The sequence below is a fragment of the Dasypus novemcinctus genome, chromosome 15, assembly GCF_030445035.2.
Source record: "Dasypus novemcinctus isolate mDasNov1 chromosome 15, mDasNov1.1.hap2, whole genome shotgun sequence".
Taxonomy (NCBI): Eukaryota; Metazoa; Chordata; class Mammalia; order Cingulata; family Dasypodidae; genus Dasypus; species Dasypus novemcinctus.
The window spans coordinates 3,980,096-4,001,954 of record NC_080687.1 but is presented as its reverse complement, the minus strand read 5'-3'; the positions used below and the strand labels follow the sequence as shown (position 1 = coordinate 4,001,954).

The window sequence follows — 21,859 nt, the reverse complement described above, 5'->3', positions numbered from 1 at the left end:
CTCTGGGAGACCCACGAATAGTACCACGTGGCAGAACACAGGGGGAAGGAAGCGATGACAACAGCTGGAGAGACGACATAGCAGGGTTACGCCAGCCTGCAACGGCACGCCGAGGAGGCTGGAGGCAGTGGGGGGCCATTAAATGGGTTTAGGAGATTCGATCTTTCTTCAAGCATGGAATGTAGCTATTAAAGATGGGAGCTGGGAAGGCAAATTAAACAGTCCTTATGTAAGTCCAAGCAGGGGATTCTGAGGAACTGAACGAAGATAATGGCAGTCACACTGGGAGGCAACGGGGCAAGACGCAGGATGTGGGGAGTGGAGATGAGGAATGAGGAGAAAACCCCATGTTTCCAGCTTGGGTGCTCAGAGGGATTTGATGCCATTAACTGACGTGGGTGGCAGAGAGGAGGAAGTGACTCACTAAGAAGGGGATGCGTTCCGTGGTGGGTGTGCTGAATTTCACAGTGTGGAATAATTACATGGAGGCACATAACAGAAAGTTGGAGATATGGTACTGATGCTCATGAGAGGAGTCAGGGATAAAGCTGTAGGTTTGAGAGAAGACAGATTTATACGTTAAGAATGTGTCCTCAGACATGAATGAACTTGGATTTGAACTCTGCCTTCACCATTAACTAGTTGTGTGGCCTTGGACAAATTATTTATCATCTTTTAGCCTTAATTTCCTTAATTGTCAAATTGGGAAAATTATACACACTTCAAAGGCTTTGCTGATTACATACCATCTGGTTACCATTTGTCACCGTCACTGTCTACCATAACCATCATTGCTGAAGCCATTAAAATAGATGAACTTGGCTAGGAATAGAGAATAAATTAAGCAGAAAAAAAGGGTTGAGGGGTGAATCTCAGGGAACAGCTATTAAGGGATATATGGCAGAACAGGGAGCCTGAGAGAAGTGGAGAAGTAGACTAGAAGACAGCAAAATACCATGAAGGTCAAGGAGAAAGAACTTCAAGGAGGGTGTGGCAGTTTGAGATTATTTACAAATCTCCCAAAGAGAGATTATGTATGCACAATGCTCTCTTCCTCTGGGTGTGACGCATTAGATCATTAGATTCAGTTGACACGCCTTGATTAAATTACCTGTTAAGATGAGGACGTGGATTTGACCATCTTAGTAAGGTATGACTCAAGGTGAAGTCCCCCCCCTTGGTGGGCTGCTATAAATGGACACTCACTCAAGAGGACACGTGGAAGAAGAGGAAGAAGACAGAGCTCTGTCACGTTTGATCCTGGGACCCAGGGAGAGATGAGCCATTCGCCTGACAGTTTGTTGCTGAAGAGAACAGAGCAGCTGAGCGGCTGAGAAGGCCTGGAAAGGGGCCCTGTGCTGTGCTGATACAGGAAGCCCTAAGAGATGAGCCCTCCAGCCTACAGCTGAGATCAGAAGAAGCTGGCCCACGGAGCCTCAAGAGGAAGAAGGAAGGAGAGGCCAGCAGAGGTCACTGCCATCTTGCTTCAACAAGTGGAAATTACTTTGGTAAGAAAGCAGCCTTGAGTTGGACTCTTTAGGGCCTTGTGACTGTAAGCTTCTACCCTGAATAAATACCGTTATAAAAGCCAAAAGATTTCTGGTACTTTGCATCAGCTCCCCTTTGGCTGACTAATACAGAGGGAATCACCAAAAATGTCAAATGCTGCAAAGAGGTCAAGAAGGGCAAAGAAGAAGTGTGGAGAACATGAGATATAGCAGTTTGAAGGTTAGCCTTGCTTAATTAATTATGGGATGGTGACTGGTAGGACTGGAAGCCAGTTACAAATGCAATAGGATTCAACATGACGTTTCACCCAGACTCTAAGGGGGTGCACATCAGACACCAAGCCCACTGCTGCACGTCAGACACCAAGCCCACTGCTGCACGTCAGACAAGAAGCCCACTGCGAGACGGAGCACCTTACAGAAACCTCCAAGCAGGACAGCTGGCCATAGCTGTGGGCTGAAGAAAAAGAAACAGGAAAGACCGAGTGGAAAGTCCCTGAGAAAAATAGGAAACGAATGCTGATAAGGCAGGTCACAAAGGAAAAGAGAGAAGACTAAACCAAGGACATGGCCACTGGCCTGAGAAAGGAAGGGGGGCTCTTCTGCCTTTGAAAGAGGAGGGAGTGGGGGAGAAGGAGAATGGAGACGGGAGAGAGGAAAAGAAGGGAGTTCGCCATGAACGGCCCTCGGGGCTCTCAGAGGAGAAGTCGTCTTCTGAGAACGAGGGCAGGGGGTGCTCTTTATTTCTCTGAAGGGCAGGCCTTGGACATTCATTAGAGATGAATTTGTGCCTGATACAGGAAAGAACCTACTGAAAACAGCGCTAGGGGCGTGGCACTGGCCTTCTTCTGAAGTTCTAGGTCGCCAGCAGCAGAGGGTCCCCGTGAGGCTGGATGATACCCACTGACCCCTGGAGAGGATTTCTGCAGTGGAGCAGGGTGGTGGGTCCTCTAGGACCACCAGTATCTATGGCTCATTGTCAATGTTATATTCTGTAGGATTTTTCCATGCAACAGTCCATGTGCCACTGTTACTTTATGCAATCAAAGAAGCCCATGAGGACTAGAAGAGAAAGTGTAGAGAAAAGATTGCACATGTCATACAAAGTCCTGATTTCCTAAGAAGAAAATCACCTATTTGTACCACAGGAACCAGCTTATGCTTCAGTTAGAACCTGCCTCCAAAGTGCAAGTCCCTATTTATCTCCATAGCTTGGCAGCCAATTCAATTAGATGATCTCCTTATGTTCTGAACTTTATATGGATGCAGGAGCTAGAGCATGGCGATGGTGGGGGAAGTCTCCCGAAACCCTGTGATTTTCCCACCGTGTAAGGAGGAACTGAACTTGCTGACAAGAGCAACGCACGTTAGCCAGGTGTTCTCCATTAGGAACGCAAACAAACAAACAAACACAACCTTCCTCCCCGCGAAACTACCTCGAGCCCAGGCTGCACTATACAAACCAGTGCTAGCAGCAGGAAGAAGCACGGCAGGTTTTATGAACCGGGGGAGCAACTGGGCAATTATACAACAAGGCAGTTGGATGGCTTCTTTAAGAATTATCCTTTCCTAGAATTAATACCTACAGTAACAATAAAATATTCCAACTTTGACATGTGCCACATACCTCGAGGAAATCCTTCTGCAGATTCAGTTTAAACTCGCCATGTAATTCTACTCAAATTTAAATCTAGAAAACGCTATTGGTTTGCTGCGAACTATTAGTCATTTTATCACTTTTGTCCTAAGGGGTAAAATTCACCAAAACGATAAGTGGCATTTGATATTCTGAGTCCAAGTTCAGGACCTCGGATCCTCTGCAGTCGTCGGCCGTGAGCAGCATTAAATGTCGCCAGCCACTGCTTCGTCAGCGCTGCGCTGCACCGTTACCTGCACCTGGTCCGCTGCCCCGCGCACGGCTCGTTCCTGAGTGCGTGACCGCGGTGCAGAAGGAACGCCCTGCGCTGAGACCGCAGCTTCCCCGGGCCGCCCACCCCGGCCCTGCAGCCAGCGCCCTGGGAGAGGCCCCTGCCCAGAGACCCTGGGGCTCGCCCCCCTGCCTCGCAGCCTGGTGGCCTCTCCCCGCGCTCCCATGGCCCCGGGCACCCAGCACCAGGCGCCACGGGGAGGGCGGCCGTCTAGAGCCCGCCGCCAGGAAGGAGGCCCCACTCCAGGTGAGCCCCCTGTGCAGAGCGGCGGGAGCAGCCATGCGAGGGCAGGTGATCCCCTGCACACGCCCACACACGTGCACGCCCACACACGCACGCCCACAATGCATGCACACGTGCGCACGCACAACACATGCACACACGCATGCACGCAGAACGTGCGCCCAGACACATACGTATGTGTGTGCATGCATGCACATTCACACACACGTGTAGGAACACACATGCAGTGCACACACCACTTGAGCACACTGCATGCATGCAGACACGTGTGCATGCACGCACTCACAATGTGCACCCACATACACCTGTGCGCACATACACATATGTGTGTGCACAAAGACGCACATGTGCATACACACATGCACGCTTGAGCACACATGTGCCCCATACATGCATGTGCACACACACGCACTTGTGCCCACACATGCACGCACACAGTGCAACACGTGACATGACACGCACACATGCACACACACATACACACGTGCACATAGGCCACATGCACCCACTTGTGCACACACAGAGGTACACACACATACACATGCATACGCGTGTGTCCTGAAAGTCTTAGTGCAGTTTTAAGCTTTAAAAACTTCAGAGTACAATGGCTACAAACTTTAAACAAATACCATTTGAAAGCTTATTTAAACTTCTCTACTTATTTAGTGTGGTGAGTTTTGCATGCCCTTAGAGTGACTTCTTTGTTTCAGGCAGTGTTTGCCACCTCAGCCAGAGGTCTGGAGTGTGTATAATGCGCGACATGCGTCGCGCTGCTCCCGCCCGCCTCGCAGGTGGGGGGCTTGAGACCCAGGGCTCTGCGCCTTCCGTTCTCAGGTCCACCATGTCCAGTCCCCGCGCCCCGCACGCCGTGCCCTGCCCACCAGCCCCCTGCCGCACAGCCTTCCCTGCACCCCTTGGGCAGGCGCAAGCGGCCACTCTCAGTCCTGCCAGGTGAGCCGGGGCGCAGGGCTCCTGGGGGGACGGGGAGACACGGCCCCCGGGGAGCTGGGCTCGGCTGCAGGTGGCTCTCTGCAGCGCGGTGGGCGTCAGCGCCACACCAGCCCCTCTCGGATTGTGACCCCACAAGGCATGGCCAGTCCTATACCCAGTCCTGCGGGGGAAGCACTGGGAGATGGGATACGGGGAGACCCCAAGATGAGGCCAAATGAAATGGGGGGGGGGCTGAACCCACTACGCAGGGAGGCCTGACAGCAAAGGGGATTCGGACACGCAGGAGGAGCCACAGGGGCCAGAGGCGGCGGGTGAGAGGAGGTCCCCAGCGCCCGCAGAGGGCCGCCGGCCCCCGAGAAAGCACGACCGCCCACCCCTTGATTTCAGGCTCCTCGCCTCCCACACTGTTGGCCAACGAATCCCTGTTGTTGTTCAGGCCAACCGGTCTCTAGTATTTTGTTTCAGCAACCCTGGCAAATTGAGACACATATCCATCCGTTTAAAATACTCCCCTATAGCATTCAGACACAGCTTTCCAGGCTGCGGAAGTGGTGCAAGAGCATTGCTGAAACCCGCAGCCCCGCCGGCAGCGTTTCCCTGGACCCTACAGAGGGGAGGCGCGGGGCCAGCTTAGGCATTCCACAGCAAGCAGGAGGCTGTAAGTGGGCAGGCCCAAAGACAGGTCAAAGCAACACCGACCAGTTCGTTTTTAACTTCAAGTCCAAATTAAAATAAGACCTGGACAAGCAATAGCTAAGCAAAACCAGGGACATTTAGAGGAATTCCTGTTAACAGCAGCATCAAGAGCCCTTGGGAGTCGGTTGATCAAAGCCAAGAAAGATCTTAGGAAGAGAAAGAAAAAAAAACAGGACGAGAGGTTTCTAGACTGCTGGCAGGGGTGAGGGCGCCGATCAATGGGGCTTGGAGACGTTGGCTGGAGGTGGGGGCGGCTGACGGCGACGGGGGTACCGGGCTCATCACACGGAGACGGCCGTCCCTTCCCGGCTGCAAGGACAATCCTCAGCAACTCTGCCACTTTGGAACGACAACAAAGCACGGCCCTGTCAGTTGCCTTGCACGTAGAGCGAGATCCTCTGGCGTCCCCTCTCGTCAGGCAGGGAAGGCGCCGCGGGCGCCGTCGGCCGCCGTGTCAGAGGCGCTGGGATGCCACGTGTGATGGCGGTGCCGCTGAAACAGTTACATGCCAGCGAGGAAAAGGAAGGGCTCCTCGAGAAAACTCAGGGGCGTGGGCTCCCTTCCAGTTCCTAATACCGAGCTGGCCCCAAGTGGCCCCAAGAAATGAACGTCTTCAACGGCAAAACTCCTGGTGGTTCAGACCTGGGATCGGAAGCCCAAGAGCCTCCCAGCGGTGACGAGGGGACCCGGGATTGCTAATCCTGAGCAGAGTGGGGCCAGGCTAATCCTGAGAGAGAGAACGACATCGCTGTCCCGTGGTGAAAGGCCGCTTCTTGGGGCCATTAACTCAAGTTCAGCCCTGCGCAGGGCCAGAGGCTTAATTCTTCAGATGTCTCTACCCCCTACAGACACTACTTTTAAGAAGCGGCTATCAACAGGCCGAATGTGGCATCAACGTGCAAATACCATTTAGCAGGTACAGATAAGCCGGGCTAAGCCACGCTCAGCGCACTTACAAACAGATTCAAATGGTCATACATCAGCACTGGACCGTGCTGTGAGAAAACAGGAAAGCTGCTGTTTGCATGGGAGCTCAGCCTCAGGGTAAAGCCAACAAGGAAGCAGAATCTACGCTTGGACGATTTTCCTAACTCCCTCCCAAACCCTGGTCCACATTCTTCTGTGAGGATGGGGGAGGACCTTGTAGCTAAGTAGATGTAATTCAAACCAAGAAACTGTGAGAATCCAGCCATCCTGAGAAGGCTAAGAGATGTGAGGTTCTCACCAAAGCAGGAAGAAGGAGCCTTCCAGGGCCAAACACAAAGGGCGGGCACATGCGCTCACCCTCGCTCGTGAGCAGCATGTGCACCTGCGCATGTCTCCGTGGACAGTCTCTGTAACGGGGAAGGATGCTACGGGGAGATGCCCAGGGTTTCCTGGTAGTTTTCTGCTCCACTTCTCAGGAAGTCCACCTGTCCACCTGTCGCAGGTAAGCAAACAGAAGGCGCGTCCTGGGTAGCGAGCACACGCTGGGGAGGGAGCAGCGGCTGCAGAAGCTCACCGAGGCAGTCAGGTGGGAGCAGGGGCCCAAGGTCTACCTGGAGGCCGGAGAGAGCCAGGTGGGCTTGGAAGCATGTCACCCGCTCCATGTTGGTTTGAAACTGAGCTGTCTTCCAGGTGAGTTTGACAGGCTGTTTTCTGTGTCAGAGCAACAAATGTAACTTCCATTTCAGAGCACATCTGGCCTTTTGGACCATGCCATCAGAAGCAGCTACTTCCTTTAAACTGAAATTAAACCAGTTTATTTTTCTTCTCTTCTGTCTGCCTCATGATGTCCACTTGTTTGACACAATAGCAAAGCTATAAGCAGGGGTGATGGAAATGATCCCTAAGGGGTCGTATGCTCAACATATTTATATGGATTTGCTCCAAAGAGAAGTTTCTATCAGAGATAAAGATGAAATATATTTGAAGAAAAAATACTTACAGGAAAACAGATATAAAACCACTCTTCCAGTGAGAATCCTTGAGCCAAAACAACTTAAATCTCTTAAAATTATATATATATATATATATATATAAAACTGGGGGGACATTTAAAGTTTTTATGATAAAGGGACAATTTTTCTTATTCTTATCCTTAAGTCATTTTTAAATGATGAAATAATTATAGTGTATTTAAATTCATAAGGGATGTACTCAGATGCAAATCTTTATACTTAGCTTACATATATGCATACATATAGACACTATAGCTATTATATAATCCTATATTTAGATACTATATACAGACATGTGAATATAAATTTTTGGGGTGGAACCATTACATTATGTCACTCTTCTTTTTTTTTTTTGCTTTGTCAAATGCTTTTTTAAAATTATTTTTTCAAAGATACATAGATCATACAAAATGTTACATTAAAATATATGAGGTTCCTATATACCCCACAGACCCTGCTGCTCCCACATTGACAACTTTTTTCATTAGTGTGGCACATTCATTGCATTTGATGAGGACATTTTGGAGCACTGCTCCACAGCATGGATTATAGTTTACATTGTAGTTTACACTCTCTCCTAGGCCATTCAGTGGGCTATGACAAGATATATAATGTCCTGCATCTGTCTCTGAAATATCATTGAGGACAATGCCAAGTCCTGAAAATGCCCCACTATCACACCTCTTTTTACCTCTTCCTGCCTTCAGTAGCTCCCGTGGCCACTGTCTCCACATCAATGATACAATTTCTTCCATTGCTAGAGTCACAATAGTTCTATAGTAGAATACCAGTAAGTCCACTCTAATCCATATTTTATTCCTAGTGCCTGTTTTTACGTCAAAAGTTCACTAATTGTTTTTTCTACATTCATCTGTACAATAATTCATTATCACCTCATAAAGCAATTCAAACTAGACAGAATTGAGTTGTTACTAAATGTTATATTTCCCTAAATACATTAGAATTCGTATTATCAAGGAAGAGTCTTTGCTCTTACAATGCTCTTTCCCGTGACACTTAAGATTCAGAGACTGTTTTTAAAACAAAAGAAGTATTTTTTCTCCCAAATCACAACTTTTCCTATCCATCTCCTAAGATACTTCCTTCTTTTCTTGTCTTCTCTTCATCAATGACAGATGATCTCATTCACTTTCTTAGTGGAAGGAAGCTACCTTCCTCTTTTGTGATGCCTCACAAATGCCAACAAAATTCTTAAGTATTAAAAGGAAAGGAGATCCCATAGCACTTCCCCAGTTATGAATTAAAGGTGGCCAGGTGAAGGCTGAGCCAAGAAACACACTCAATAATTTTATCATTACACGTCTCTCAACAATAATTCTTGAGAAACACATATATATCATTTAAAATGTAGAAATCAGCACTATTTTTTAATAAAACATTAATTTAGCTATTAAGAGGTCATCAATTAGCCATGAATAGTTTACTCTTCTAAATGATGTAACCTTTCCAATGATCATTTCATCTGTTTTCTATATTTAAAAAATCAAAGAAATTCTAGATATGGAAAAGACATGCAGCTTGAGAATCTGAAACTGATTTGGTCGCTTAGGAATTGACATATTTTTGGCCCAGTGCAGCTCATTTTAGAAAGCTGCCTCAAATTTCCCCTGGTTTTGAACTTTTTTTCCTTACCACTTTCATCTAGCAAGAAATCATCCTGGTAACGGAACTTCTCCGGTCCACATGCAATAAAAATGTCATCGTCACCAAAAAAGTCCTGAAGGCACATCACCTACAAGAGAAAAGCATGGCACTCAGCAAGGGGTCAACAGAGCGACAATTTGCAACAATGTATCCCAGCAAGTAGGCATCTGCACAGAGCCGCTTCCCCTCTAATGGAATCAACAGGGCACCTCTCCCCGGCAATTTCAAAAGAGGGTTTCCAGCATCTGTTATGAGTAAGAAACATGTTCCGTTTCAGTTGTGCAGGAAGACGGGAAGAGGAAAAGAGAACTGGTAACTGTCACATTTATTACTTGATATATCAATAGGCTGTGAGGCAAGAGCCCTTTGTTTCCATAAAAGAGCGGCTGCCACGACATGTGGGAAAAAGAGTTCTTTTGAATGTAATACTCCTTGATAGCAGTAAAAGTCGGCATATGGTTTGAGCCACACGTGTGTTTTTTTGTAATTGATGTCATAGTACGCACAGGATAACCACCGTCTCGGGTAACTCCTGAAGAAAAATATTTATTTCCCAATATTAATACCTTTAATTACCTCCTTTGGACCCACCCTACCTCCAGTGAAATGGAAAATGAAACCTTTGATAAGAGGAATAATAGAAAAATGAGGTCACCCCGGAGATTTAGAAAGAGACGACAGCAACCGCGAACCCACCCCTAAGTGACGCCAGCCATCGAAAGTCCCGTGGCACCCAGCTCATCGGGGTCATGCAAGGGGAAAGCTTTGAAACAGCCTTCTGCTAGTTCTTCCGCTGGCCCTCCACACAAGAACAGAAGAGAACGAGCTGTTTTCGGGGCAGTGTGGTCTGAATGAGTGACCTCGAGGCGCTGGTCTCTGTCCTGAACCACGTGGTGTGACTTCTTGTTCACGGTATGTCAGCAGAAGGCAGCGGGACATGGCAAGTTCCCCCGTATGTTCAGCGACCTTTGACCACTTGAGGCTTATCATCAGGCGACCCCCTGGAGGCCCCCATTCAGGCGCCACACCGAGACCCTCTAAGAGGCCCCCGACACTGGAGGAACGGCGCTGGCTGCCCACAGCGGGCCGGCCTGCAGTTTCAGGGGCGGGCACCCTTCGTTAGCACCACCTGCGCGGGCACAGCTGCTGGCAGGGGGACAGGAGGTGATCAGAGAAGGCGGCCCTCGGAGTCCCCAAAGGTACTGACGCAGTGCTTCAGAGTCTGGGTTTTGTGCAAAAAAGGTTCCACCGCCAGGTACGTGTGGGAAACACTGAGTTACTCCAGCGCCTTCCCTCCAGCTGCCACCTTTGATTTGCTCATTTACTTGCTTGCTCACACATTTGGGATGGCCCCCCGTGCTGTTATACCCGACCCTTCTCGGGGAGATGGAAAACATTGTTTCCTTCCCAGCGTGGCCACAGTCTGAGCCCAGAACAGCCTGACCAGGCCACGTCCACTCGTGTGTACGTGTGCTTCACGTGAAGTGGCCATGTAACTGCTGTCAAGGTGACAACAGGTGGCCGCAGGCTGTGGCTAAGGGCCTCCCCTGCGCCTGTGCTAAAGAACGAGCCGGCAGCGACTGGCCTTGGACAGTCTGGGTATAATTCTGTTGGCAGGATGGGAAGGAAACACGATAACTGCTGATGTCCCCTCCCATGCCAGGATCCCGAGAATATTAAAGAATCGCAGTAATTGCTAAAGAAAAGTAACTGTCATCACCCAGCACGGAGGCGGCCCCGCGAGGCGGTGCGGCAGGCACCCGGGGCCCCTCACCTCCGGCGGCTGAGCTCCCAGCGTTTGCGCAGCTCCCAGGAGTGCCGCGCCTCGTCCTCTCTGCTCTGCGCCCTCCTCACCACGTCTACCCGGAGCAAATCCAAACTTCCAGAGCGGCTCGTCGTCGTTCGAGGTCTTGGTAAAGACCTGACAGCAGAGGCGGCTGACACACAGGTATGACAGAGGTGGGTCTCAGAGCACCTGTGCCCTCCATCCGCACGTTTGTCCTCTCCATTACAGATCCAGAGGCGTGGAGTTACACCCCCCTAACAAAAGGAAGACACCTCGCCCTCTCCTCTAGGCAAACGCACGTTGAGAAGTGTCCTCTAGGCAGCTGATGTCAGAGCTGTACATGCAAAACTGTGTTCTGTGGAATAATCTGATTTTATGTATCTGTGCAGCATTAATCCTTTCTTAAATTTGATGTTTTCAAATTTTGGTGTGGTTACCAGTTTTAAAAAATAAGTTCTGTTTATGGATTTAAAAAAATCCTTCTTGCTGCAATGGGATGGCAGAAGCTGACCTGTTCTTTCACAAAATGTGTGCTCATTAGGAATCTATTTTATTTTGCAAGGGCTGCTACGACAAATATCACACGATGGTTGTTTTTAGGATTAAATAGGTGAAATGTGCCTGGACAGGGTTTTTTAAAGTAAGGCTTCCATAATTAGTTGAGCTGCCTTTTGTCTGTTATTTTATTTTTGGAAGTTGAAATAAAGTTTAAAAATTTTTAAAAACTTGATTTTTGTTTATTGGTATTATTATTGAAATAATGAAATCTAATGATGGTTGGGGAGATGAATGCACAGCTATGTGATTATACCAAATACCAATGATTATACACTTTGGATGAATTGTATGCTTTATTAATATGAATCAATAAAATCGATTTATTGAAAAAAAAAAAAACCAACGAGTTAGCTTCACCTACTACTTATCGTTGCACGGTTCTGGAGGCTCTGAGTCCCAGCGCACAGTCCCCACAGGCCGAGCTGCCCCCCGTGCCCTGGCGCTGGCCTTCCACCAAGCCCTGGGCCTCCAGCTGCGCCCCTGCCGCGTCACCTCTCCCCCTGCTCGCCGCTCGGCCTCTCTGTCTCCACGTCCTCTCCGTGTAAGGACCCGGCCACGGGTCGGAGGCGCGCCCCAATCCCACCCGGCCCCGTCTCAGGCGCCCTGCAGAGCCTCTCCATGCCTGGGCCAGCGCCGCCTTCCGACGTCCATCCACAGACGGCTCCCATCCGGGCGGCGCGGCTCAATCCCAGCAGCCCCGAGGCTGGAGCGCTGGTCAGGGTGGGATACAGGGAGCTGCGGAGGCCAGCGCGGCCAGCCGTGAACACAGGGATGTCCAGCCGGTGGCTCCTCTCCAGCCTGCCCGTGTCGCCACCGTTCTCCGGTCCCCTCAGAAGAGCTGGCATTAGCACCTGCTCTTCTCCGTTGTCTCCCCACAGCCACGGCCCTGGCGCCCCCCCTTGTCCTCCCCATCCCTCCCTCACCAGGTGAGTCCAGAACTTAGGGTCCCAGCAGTGGCCTCAGGACTTCCTCACCTGCCCCGCCTCTCTCCAAACACCTGCTTCCTTCTGTCAGTCAACTTGCCCAGTTCTCTCCGGTGCTCAGAACACCAGCACGGTAAAGTTTCTCTCTCCAGTCTGGTGTTCCAGATGCCCCCAAATCTGGCTCTAACCTACATTTTCCAGCTTACAGTATTTTCAGCTGAGCCATGCTGCCTGATACTTAATAACCATCTGCTGGATGGACGGGTGGATGGATGGACTATTCTCTAATCTGAAATGCATTCTGATCTATCTGCGTTACTCCTTCTTTAAAAAGGGCTTGTTCCTTCTACTTGCTGGTTTTTCACATGCAGTTCTTTTTATTTGGTATCCCTCCTTCTTTTGGTCTATACAAATCCCTCCTGCAGCCCAAGGCTCAGTTAAAGACTGAAGCACTACCTTCTTTACCCACTCCAAGGCAATGTGACTCACCTCCACTCTGAACCCCAGTCCATTTGGTGAATGTTTACTGAGCACCTCTTATGGCCAGCCGCTGTGCCCGGCCCTGAGGGTACACCTGCCTGCCCTTCCTCTTCTGTGTGCACAGAACCACTTACAACCCAAAGCGTTCCTAGTGCGTTTTTCCCAATCAGTGATACGGCAGAGAGGCACTTGCATTTCTTTCCGGGGTACTGTCCGAGGACTGGGGTCAGGTGGACTGAGTCCAGCTCTTGCTCCAAATCCATCGTGGACTCGGGCAAGTCAAGGAACCTCAACCAGCAACCCTGAAGCAAGGCTGCTGTCTAAACCCCGACATTCAGCCAGCGCAGAGGCAGAGTCCAAGAGCTGTGGGTGAAAACGAGCAACTCCGTGCCCTGCACGCTGCTGGGACAGGCATTCTCCCAGCATTCCCGTTTGGGAAAGGCCTACGTCGTTTCACATCAGGGACAACAGTGTGGAGCGGCCGGAGCTGCCGGTGGAAGAGGCCCCGGCTCCCACCAGGCCCCCGTCAGGCTCCCACGGAAATGGGGCCGTGACAAGCCACCTGCAGCTACACTGTCCACACACCACAGAGGCAGTTCCAGCAACCGCTGCCAGGATCTGTGCCCAACCCCAGGTTCATGGAAACGTGGACTGGCAGTGCTGAGAAACTGTCCTCTGTCAAAATGTCCCTACGCTGGAGAAGAAACGGTGGGTGGTAAATGCAGTTCATCAAGGAGGCAGATGACGCTTCACATCTATCGACTGATTTTAGGGTCTTGCCTAAGGCTTTGAGTCTATGCAAGCCTAACCCCAAACCCCAAAGAACAACATGCTGCTTCCTGCATCACGGTTTACCTCTGACGGCACGCCACAGAGTGCATGCCCACCGTGCCACGGAAAACACGTTGATGAGAACTGCCAGATGTGCTGAAAAATGTACTCAAATGGGGATCAGGAGACCCGGCGTCTGACCACGGATGAGCTATAATCATCGCATGTCATTGGACAAGTTGCTTCACTTCTCCTGCTAATCGGTTTCTGCACTGGTTCTAATGTAATGTTTACCCTAAGTAATAATACACTGAAGGCATCAAGAAAAGATGAAAATTTTCTTGGTGTGACATGGCGACAAGAATAATCTTATATCCATTGTCACATTTAAGGGGCAGACTCTAAAATAATAATTCGATGTTGTGTGTACCTACATTTTACAGACTAGGCAAGCTAGCCAGATGAAATCACTTCCGAGGCCACTAGGGATTTGAAAACAGCTCCTATTCAGATGCCAGGCTCTTACGCACCGCGTCACAGGATGAGCAAGTCTATTCAAACTCACAGATCTATGAGTACCCTCAGGTCTGCAGTGTAGAAATTTCACTTGACAAAGCCATCAGAATCAACAGTTACCACACTAACAGTATCTAATCAAAAGAATTTTTTTTTTAAAAGCAAGCTTGAATTATGGCTTGGGCTTGAGAAAACCACATCCCCTCCTTGGCGCCCTGTGCTCTGGACTGAGGGCGAAGCTTTCCCCTTCATCTGTCCTTACGCACACGCCCGGGAGACGAAGCGGCTCACGGGGGCTCAACGCGGCAAACATGGACTTCCTGTCCTCGCAGCTTCCGGCTGGAGATTCAAACAAAGGCCCTGCGAGCAGCTGCTCTGCACGTCCAAAGCCAGGCGGGGACCCTCCCCCGCGGCAGGGGGTTTCCATGGCGACGCAAGGCAGGGGGGGGGCCTGGCGGGGATTTTCTTGCCGGGAGTGCCCTCTACAGGCCGCGGCCAGCTCTGCAGCCTCGGAGGCCGTGGTCCTGGCCGGGCGCCGCTGCCAGGCCTGGGGGCACCGACGTCGCTCACTGTCACCCCCTGATATTTAAAAAATGAGATTCTGAACAACTGCCAAAATAAAAGCCAAGAGATTTAGTCCGTTGATTCGAGTCACTGAGGATTATCCTCCTTTCTGGTTCCGTTTTCTTTCTAAAACAGGCTTCCCACTGCCCTCTCCTTCGAGACCAGCTGGAGGCACGTTGAGAAGGTCTGCTCGTATTTATTGGATGTTCCCTACCAAAAAGGAACACTTATACCTTTGTGCTAACAACGAAAGGATCATCAAGCTCTAAGGCGCCGGCCAGCCGGCCCCCCCTTCTGCCCAGGTCGTAAGCTGTTACAGTCCGCTTTCGGCTGACCCTTGGCCCACACGGACCCCACGTCCTGCCAAAACCGAATCCAGGTTAGGTGTCCTTTCCCGATGTCATCCCACACCTGGCTTCTTCCTCCAGTCTTCACACCGCGCACCGGTGAGCCGCTGTGAATTTCCTCCATTCTGGAATCGTGGCATTCAATACTTCTGGTCTAAAATAGTTCTGGAATTCAATATTTCTGGTTGACAATTAGTTTTATAGCCAAATGTTGAGAATGTGTTATGTGTTTGTCACAAAAAGACATTTCTCCACTGTCCTTTGACTTTGTCACCTTCTCTTTACTTTGATGATAAACTTACACAGATGGTAATTATTTTACAATTGTCCTTCCAGCTAGAAATTTCTGGTAAAGGTAACTCCTTTAAAGAAGTGCTGGTTCTTGGGCACATAATAATAATTTTTGAAAAAGAGTCATGAAAATAAAGATCTCAAATTATTTTTTACGTTTTACACAATGAAGTGCTAAGCCACCTTTTTGCAAAAGTGGATACTATTTTTGAAATTCAGAGTAGACTAAAGTTAACATTGGAATGACAGCTGGGTGATTAAAGAAATGAGGAAAAAAAGAAAGAGAATTTCCTCCTTTGAAACATGAGCAATTTAATCTACTGGGTCAGCCAGGGGAAAACAGCACAATTACGGACCTGCACATGCCTTCGGCCTCCCGTGGGGCTAAGGCGACACTCAGCGGCAGGCAGGCGCCCCCTTGTCTGTGGATCACTCTGAGGTGGGGGGCTGCAGCCCACTCTAAACGGTGTGTCTTTCATTCCTTACCCTGTTTCTGTAACATTACAGTTCTTTTTCACATGTACAATGACCTCTGGTAACTAATTCTGAGCAGGTGCTTTAGCTCTGCCACTTAGTTGCGGTGCGACCCCGGGGGAGCTGTCCACCTCCTCCCAGCCTCGGTGTCCGCAGATGTGCAATGGGCCCATGCACACACGGGGTGCAGGCACCAGCAGCTCGGCCGGCGACAGAGCCTGCGCTGCCCGTTACGCTGAGGGACTTGGGGTTGCGGTTTACAAACGGAAGATAAAAGCCCCGTGGTTATCTTGGAGAAACGGTGTGGGGAGTAGAGTTTACTTCGCGGGCCTCCAGTCCTGGTCGTGCCCTAAACTGATGTCGCGTCGACCCCCTGGCAGCGTGTCATTTCCCCCCATGATGCCGTCCTCCACTGTCGGCAGCCACAGCTCCGGAACGGCTTGCCTTACTTGCACTATTTCACTCAATGAATCGCCTCACAGCCCAAGAAAATGGAAACTGTGCCATCAGCAGCCTCTTTGGAGCGAGCACTGATAATCCTCCACCTGAGCTCAGAGGCACAGCTGCCTCAACGACCCCCAGATGGGCGGTCAAGCCTGAAGGAGTCCAAGCCCAAGGCTGGCTGGGCTCGGCTCATCCTTTCCACGCCTCAGAAAGAATTACACTCATCTGCTATTGCTGGGAGGATCTCCCAAAAGATCTGCGCAAGGCGGCGCCTGAGATGGCGGGCATGGTTTCTAACTGGGCCGAAAGATCCTTCTACAGTAATTGCAAAGTAAACTATAAAACGACTGTGAGGTTAATCTCACACGCCACCTTGGCTGGGTGATGGCGTCCAGGAGGCACTGGCCTCACGGTCACTGAGGGGATTTCACAGGCGGGTTTGCGCGCACAGTCAGTGGACTGCCTTCACAGGGGACTGCACTGCGAGCACAGGAGCTGCGCTCAGCAGGGGGGGAGCCCCTCGTGCACCCGGGTGAGGCCTCCGAGCCAGGACTGAGGGTGCCAGAAGTCAGAAGGAAGAACTTCTGTGTCCGCTTCAGCCAGCCCGCTTCTCCTGGGAGTCTAGCTCCACTTTCCATGGTTTCCGGCTGGCAAACGACCTCATGGGATTCAGTCGTGCCAATCCCACGGGTGTGAGCCAGCCCCTATTGCCAACCTCTGAGTGTTTACGTATGATAATGTACACGGTTCTGCTTCTCTGGGGGACCACCCCCAACTGCCAATAAGAGAGACACGAGGCCATGAACACGGAACACAGAGCCTTTAGGAGGAGACGAGAAAAACACTCAAGGGTAAAACGTGGCATATAGGGTGAGCTCTTGGCTGGCCGCTGAGCAAGAGGGCAGTGAACGCCAGCAAGCTGCTGCCTTCCAAGCACTCTGGGCAACGCCGTGAGCTCCCATTAGCAACGCCAAGTGCCGTCCCCAGCAGGAATCGCAAACGCAACACGGGGCAGGTGATGTGGATGAGTGAAGGGGGCTGGGAGAGGGGTCCCGGGCGACTAGAGGGCAAAGGCCATGCCCAGAGCAGCCAGCAGGAGGCACAGGGGTCTGGCATATTACCTTACTTATTTTTAACAGTAAGAATTGCTGTTAATTTAACGTTTCCCAATTAAAAAACAAACACGGCAATGCTAGTGAACCCTTAGAAATGCTCCTCTGGCCTGGATTCAGTTCGTGCAGCTATTGATCTAGAAGCATGTGTATAAAGGTCCATGAAAAGAACTACACCTTCCCGGAGATTCCCTAAAGCGTATTCTGTATAAATGTCTACCTAGGTCTTTGAGTTAGGGGGTCACCATTTCTCAATGACAAGAAGCCGAATGAGGAAGTGATGTTCCACAGATGCTCCTACAGAATGTACATCATTAATGGGACCATTAAAACAACATTCATGGGACAGGTTTGGGGCGAACTAAGCTCAGAGCAAAGGAAACGGGGCCATAGCCCGCTAGCGCACAGCTCTCTGCAGGTGAAGTCAGGAAACACACATGGCAAAGGTTGGGCTTCACACCCAGAGACCCAAACCCAACAAATAAACTCAGTAAAGGTGACACCCTCGGATGTAGTTCTATCTGGGACAGGAGTTAAAAATTTACTTAAACTGGTTGCTCTTTTACAATTTTGTCACACTCATTCAACACGCACAAGACCAGAGAGCCCCGCCGCCATGAGTTTCCCTCCAGCTGTCCTAGAAGCGCCCGTGACCGTGGAAGGACTCCCAGGTGCCCTGGAGGGAGACTTGACCATCAAGTCTTGATGGTCATCAAGACTTGACAGTCACATTGACTCCTCACAGTAACCCGCTGGTGAAATCAGATTTTATGAAATTTCATGAGAAATAACAATTTAAAGAACTGGCATATATTTGAAGGGTAAAAACAAAGATAAACCACTTTTCCTTTTTTATTCTTGGCCACTGGAGCTTGTTACTTGATGTTGCAGGAATAAGATACTATCCCCAAAGCCACTGACATATGCTTCTGCCTGGAAATGTTGCTTGACATTGAAATATGGATCAGCTGCTTAAAATATTTCTATTTCTAATCTACTTGTCTGAAAACTTAGCTTGGCATTGGAAGGAGTTTTTAAAATACAGTTCAAATTATTCTTCTCAAGTAAATGATGTTTTTTCAAACAAACGACAATCCCCAAAAGCTTACTTCACTGAAACATCATCACCGCTACCATCACTACACCTCTACCACCACCATCACTACCATCACCACCATCACCACACCTCCACCACCATCACCACCATCACTACCATCACCACCATCATCATCACCTCCACCACCATCACCACCACCTCAACTATCACCACTACCCTCACCACCTCCACCACAACCATCACCACCACCATCGCCACCACCACCATCACCACCATCGCCACCACCACCATCACCATCGCCTCCACCACAACCACCACCACTACCACTCACCACACATCACCATCACCTCTACCAACACCATCACCCACAGCACCATCAGCATCACATCACCACCCCGACCATCACCACCGTCACCTCCACCCCAACACCACTCACCATCACCACCTCCACCACCACCACTCACCAACACCATCATCACCATCACCACCCCTACTATCACCATCACCTCCACCTCCACCAACACCATCACAACCACCACCATCACCACTCACCACATCAACATCACCTCCACCAACACCATCGCCCACAGCACCATCAGCATCACATCACCACCCCGACCATCACCACCATCACCTCCACCCCAACACCACTCACCATCACCACCTCCACCACCTCCATCACAGCCAGCACCACTGTCACTTTGGAGACCTTTTCTGAAACGAGCTGAGGGCAGAGCCCTTTGCTTCTTACATGTCCATGCATACTGGTCAGCATTACACTCAGTGCTTAACCACTTCTAATTAATAATCATCAGTACAAACACAGCCTGTTACATTCTAAAATTACTGTAGGAAAGAAAATCCTTTTTTTCCCTACAAAGGCAGCTAATGATGTTTACTTGGTTTCAAAAATATTACTGGGGGAAAACACTTATTCTTCCAAAAATTAAATTTGAGAGTAAGTCAGCTTTTAAAACTGTTAATGAAAACATTCTCCAGAGTTGTTTGAAAATAACGTTTTTGCATAACTGCCTTAAGATATAAATGCAACTGATAAAAGGTTGAGAGAGAGATGGCAATAGTAAGAATTTCACAGTCCAAAAGGAAGGCTTTTAAAAATTAATAAACATAGTTATGGGTATACAGCTATGAATATGTACTTGGAGCTATCCCTTACTCGATGGCCTTAAAATAAATAAAAACCACACATGGTGACCAAAACACCTGAAGCCAACGTTTCTTCTTTGTCTACATCCTCTGCTGGATCTATTAGAACTTTTAGAATTCCCTATCTGCCTAAATGGAGAGGTGAGCGAATGCGAGGGGGTGGGGCCCCACTTCCCTGGGGAGCAGGGCCCCATTTCCCTGGGGTGCAGGGCCCCATTTCCCTGGGGTGCAGCGCTACAAGCCTCGAGCCTCAGGCTTCAGACGCTTACGGGGGCCAGGCCTGATCAACACAGAGAACCGCGGCGGGGAACCCAGGCAGGGGCGAGGGACGCGGCGGGGGCCCGCTGCGGTCAAACACACATGAAGGGGGCAGCAGCTACTCAAGAAGGCTGGCCTGGTGCTGCCAGGTCAGTTGATTTTCTAAGAGAAAATGAATTCAGATTTCTGTTTGAAACCTCCTGAGTTTTGAAAGTTGGCAATGAGCTCAATTTCACAAAACATTGCGCGCTTCACATGGAACACGCCATGCCCTGGGCTCTCCAGCCTCACACCGAGAGGCCACCGGCCGTGGTTACGGCTCACGGGGCCTCTTGCCCATGGCTGTACCAAAAGCCCAGGGGAGACTCCAGCTCCAGCAATTTCCAAAGGAAGGTTGGATACAACCAAGACTTCTGGAAACCAGCGCCCATGAACAAAACCGACGTGGCGCGTCTTGAGTGTGTGAGCATGTGCGTGCCTGGGCCGGCGTCCTGGGCAAGGGTGGACCTGTCGACTGAGCATTTTCTGTCCCCCTACTGCCTGCTATCTGCCTTTCCTTTGCCACTTCCTGGGGGTGAAGGGATGAGAAGCAGACAATGTGGAGGGTGTATAACAGGAAATTTCCACACACGAGAGATGGAACTAAATTCAACTCCTCCAAAAAGGACCAGAAGTGTGCTCCACTGCACGCTCAAGCCCCTGAAGTCACCTCTTGGCTACAAGGGCTAATCATGGTTCCACACGTCACCCGCGTCATCTTAAAAGTGAAAGGTTCCCCTTAAAAGATACAGGGAGCTGCGGTTTCCCCTGTGGTCACTCAGCTCTGCTCACACGTGGAAGCCACAGGGCCACTAACAGCCAGGGGACAGAGAGTTCCCGTCAGAAGGAAGAGGAGCGCCAACTCGGCTGCCTGGGGAAAGAGATTCGGGGCTCAAGACACCAACGTGAGATAATAAAATCAAAGCTTTTCACAGTCATTTCCAGTGGCTGAGTGCTGTCTGTCGGGTTTCTCACAGCCCAGAAGTGAGTGGCCCTGGCCTCGCCTCCTTCCACAAGCTCCTCCTCGTCGTACGGATGCCTTCCTCTCCAGGGCCAGGGCTGGCTCCGGATGCCTCAAATGGCCTCTGGACGGTCCAGTCCATTTACGTAAGGAACATCACCGGGCACACAGAAATGGGGAAATGCTCGTGTTATGCCCTTTTATGCGCCAGTTCTCCTGGAGCACGGAGCGCTCCGGAAGAGATGTAGTGGCTTTCGAATCCGAGACACGCAACGCATTCCTTAGCCAGCTGAGTGGCTTGGAACTCCTGAGTCTTCCTCAATGGAACCAAGATCATTTGTGTCTGTCTCCCAGCAAGAGGAAGGATTTGATGCGACGGCGCACGGGCAGCCTCAGCGCGCGCAGCAAGCGTTCCGTGGCGGGCCGTGGCCAGGAGCTGGGCCTTGGGTTCACATTGGTGACCCGCTCTCAGAAGAGTCAAAGGTCACGGAATGGAAGGCAAAATAACCAGCAGCTCCCAGCTTGCCCTTCCCTCGTACTTGTTTCTAGAGGAAATTACTCAGCCCAGCGGCAGTCAGACTTCAGGCAAATGGAAGGCACCAGAACGCAATCGGCGCTAACCAACGCACATGAAGTGGTATCCTCTTTCCATCATTATCTTACTCATTTTTGAACGTGCTAAGAGCGCAGTAACTGAATAAATACAAGGTATTTGCTTGCATTCCCGGAAAATCAACCATTTTTTTCCCGAGAACATGACAAGTAGATGAATGAACGTCCCCTCCCACGCTGAACCATGTTCCATGCCAGTGGTAACTGTCTACATAGTAACGGAAACGAGACCTAAGCAGGAGATACCACAAGGGGCACTTAAACCTTTAAAGCCATAAAAATGCGTAACTATTCACGTCAATCGCAAAACTGAGGTTCTCTCCTCATTTGTCAAACATCAGTAGGAACTGGTTATTCACAAGTTTTAAGTCTGGTTCTACTATTAGGTCGTAGCAGATATAAATAAGGTTAAAATCACCTTATGTCACAGCTATGGTAGTAAAATGCACTAAACAAAGCTATCATAACATCATGCAAAAGCAAGTTTACAGCTCGATTATATAACCTCTGAAGTAATCAAGTGGTAAACTTTTTTTTTTGCATTATTTGCAGTGTTAGTGGCCATTCA

General features: G+C 50.0%; 1 protein-coding gene across 4 annotated transcripts in view; it reads right to left on the bottom strand.

Moving 5' to 3' along the window:
* DCLK1 (doublecortin like kinase 1) overlaps positions 1–21,859 on the bottom strand; it is a 305,725-nt gene that overhangs the window by 133,713 nt on the left and 150,153 nt on the right. For all 4 annotated transcript variants that reach the window (XM_058276956.1, XM_058276955.1, XM_058276957.2 and 1 more), the window contains exon 4: positions 8,920–9,019. In XM_058276956.1, coding sequence (XP_058132939.1) covers positions 8,920–9,019 — 100 coding nt within the window. The remainder of the gene's footprint in view (positions 1–8,919; positions 9,020–21,859) is intronic.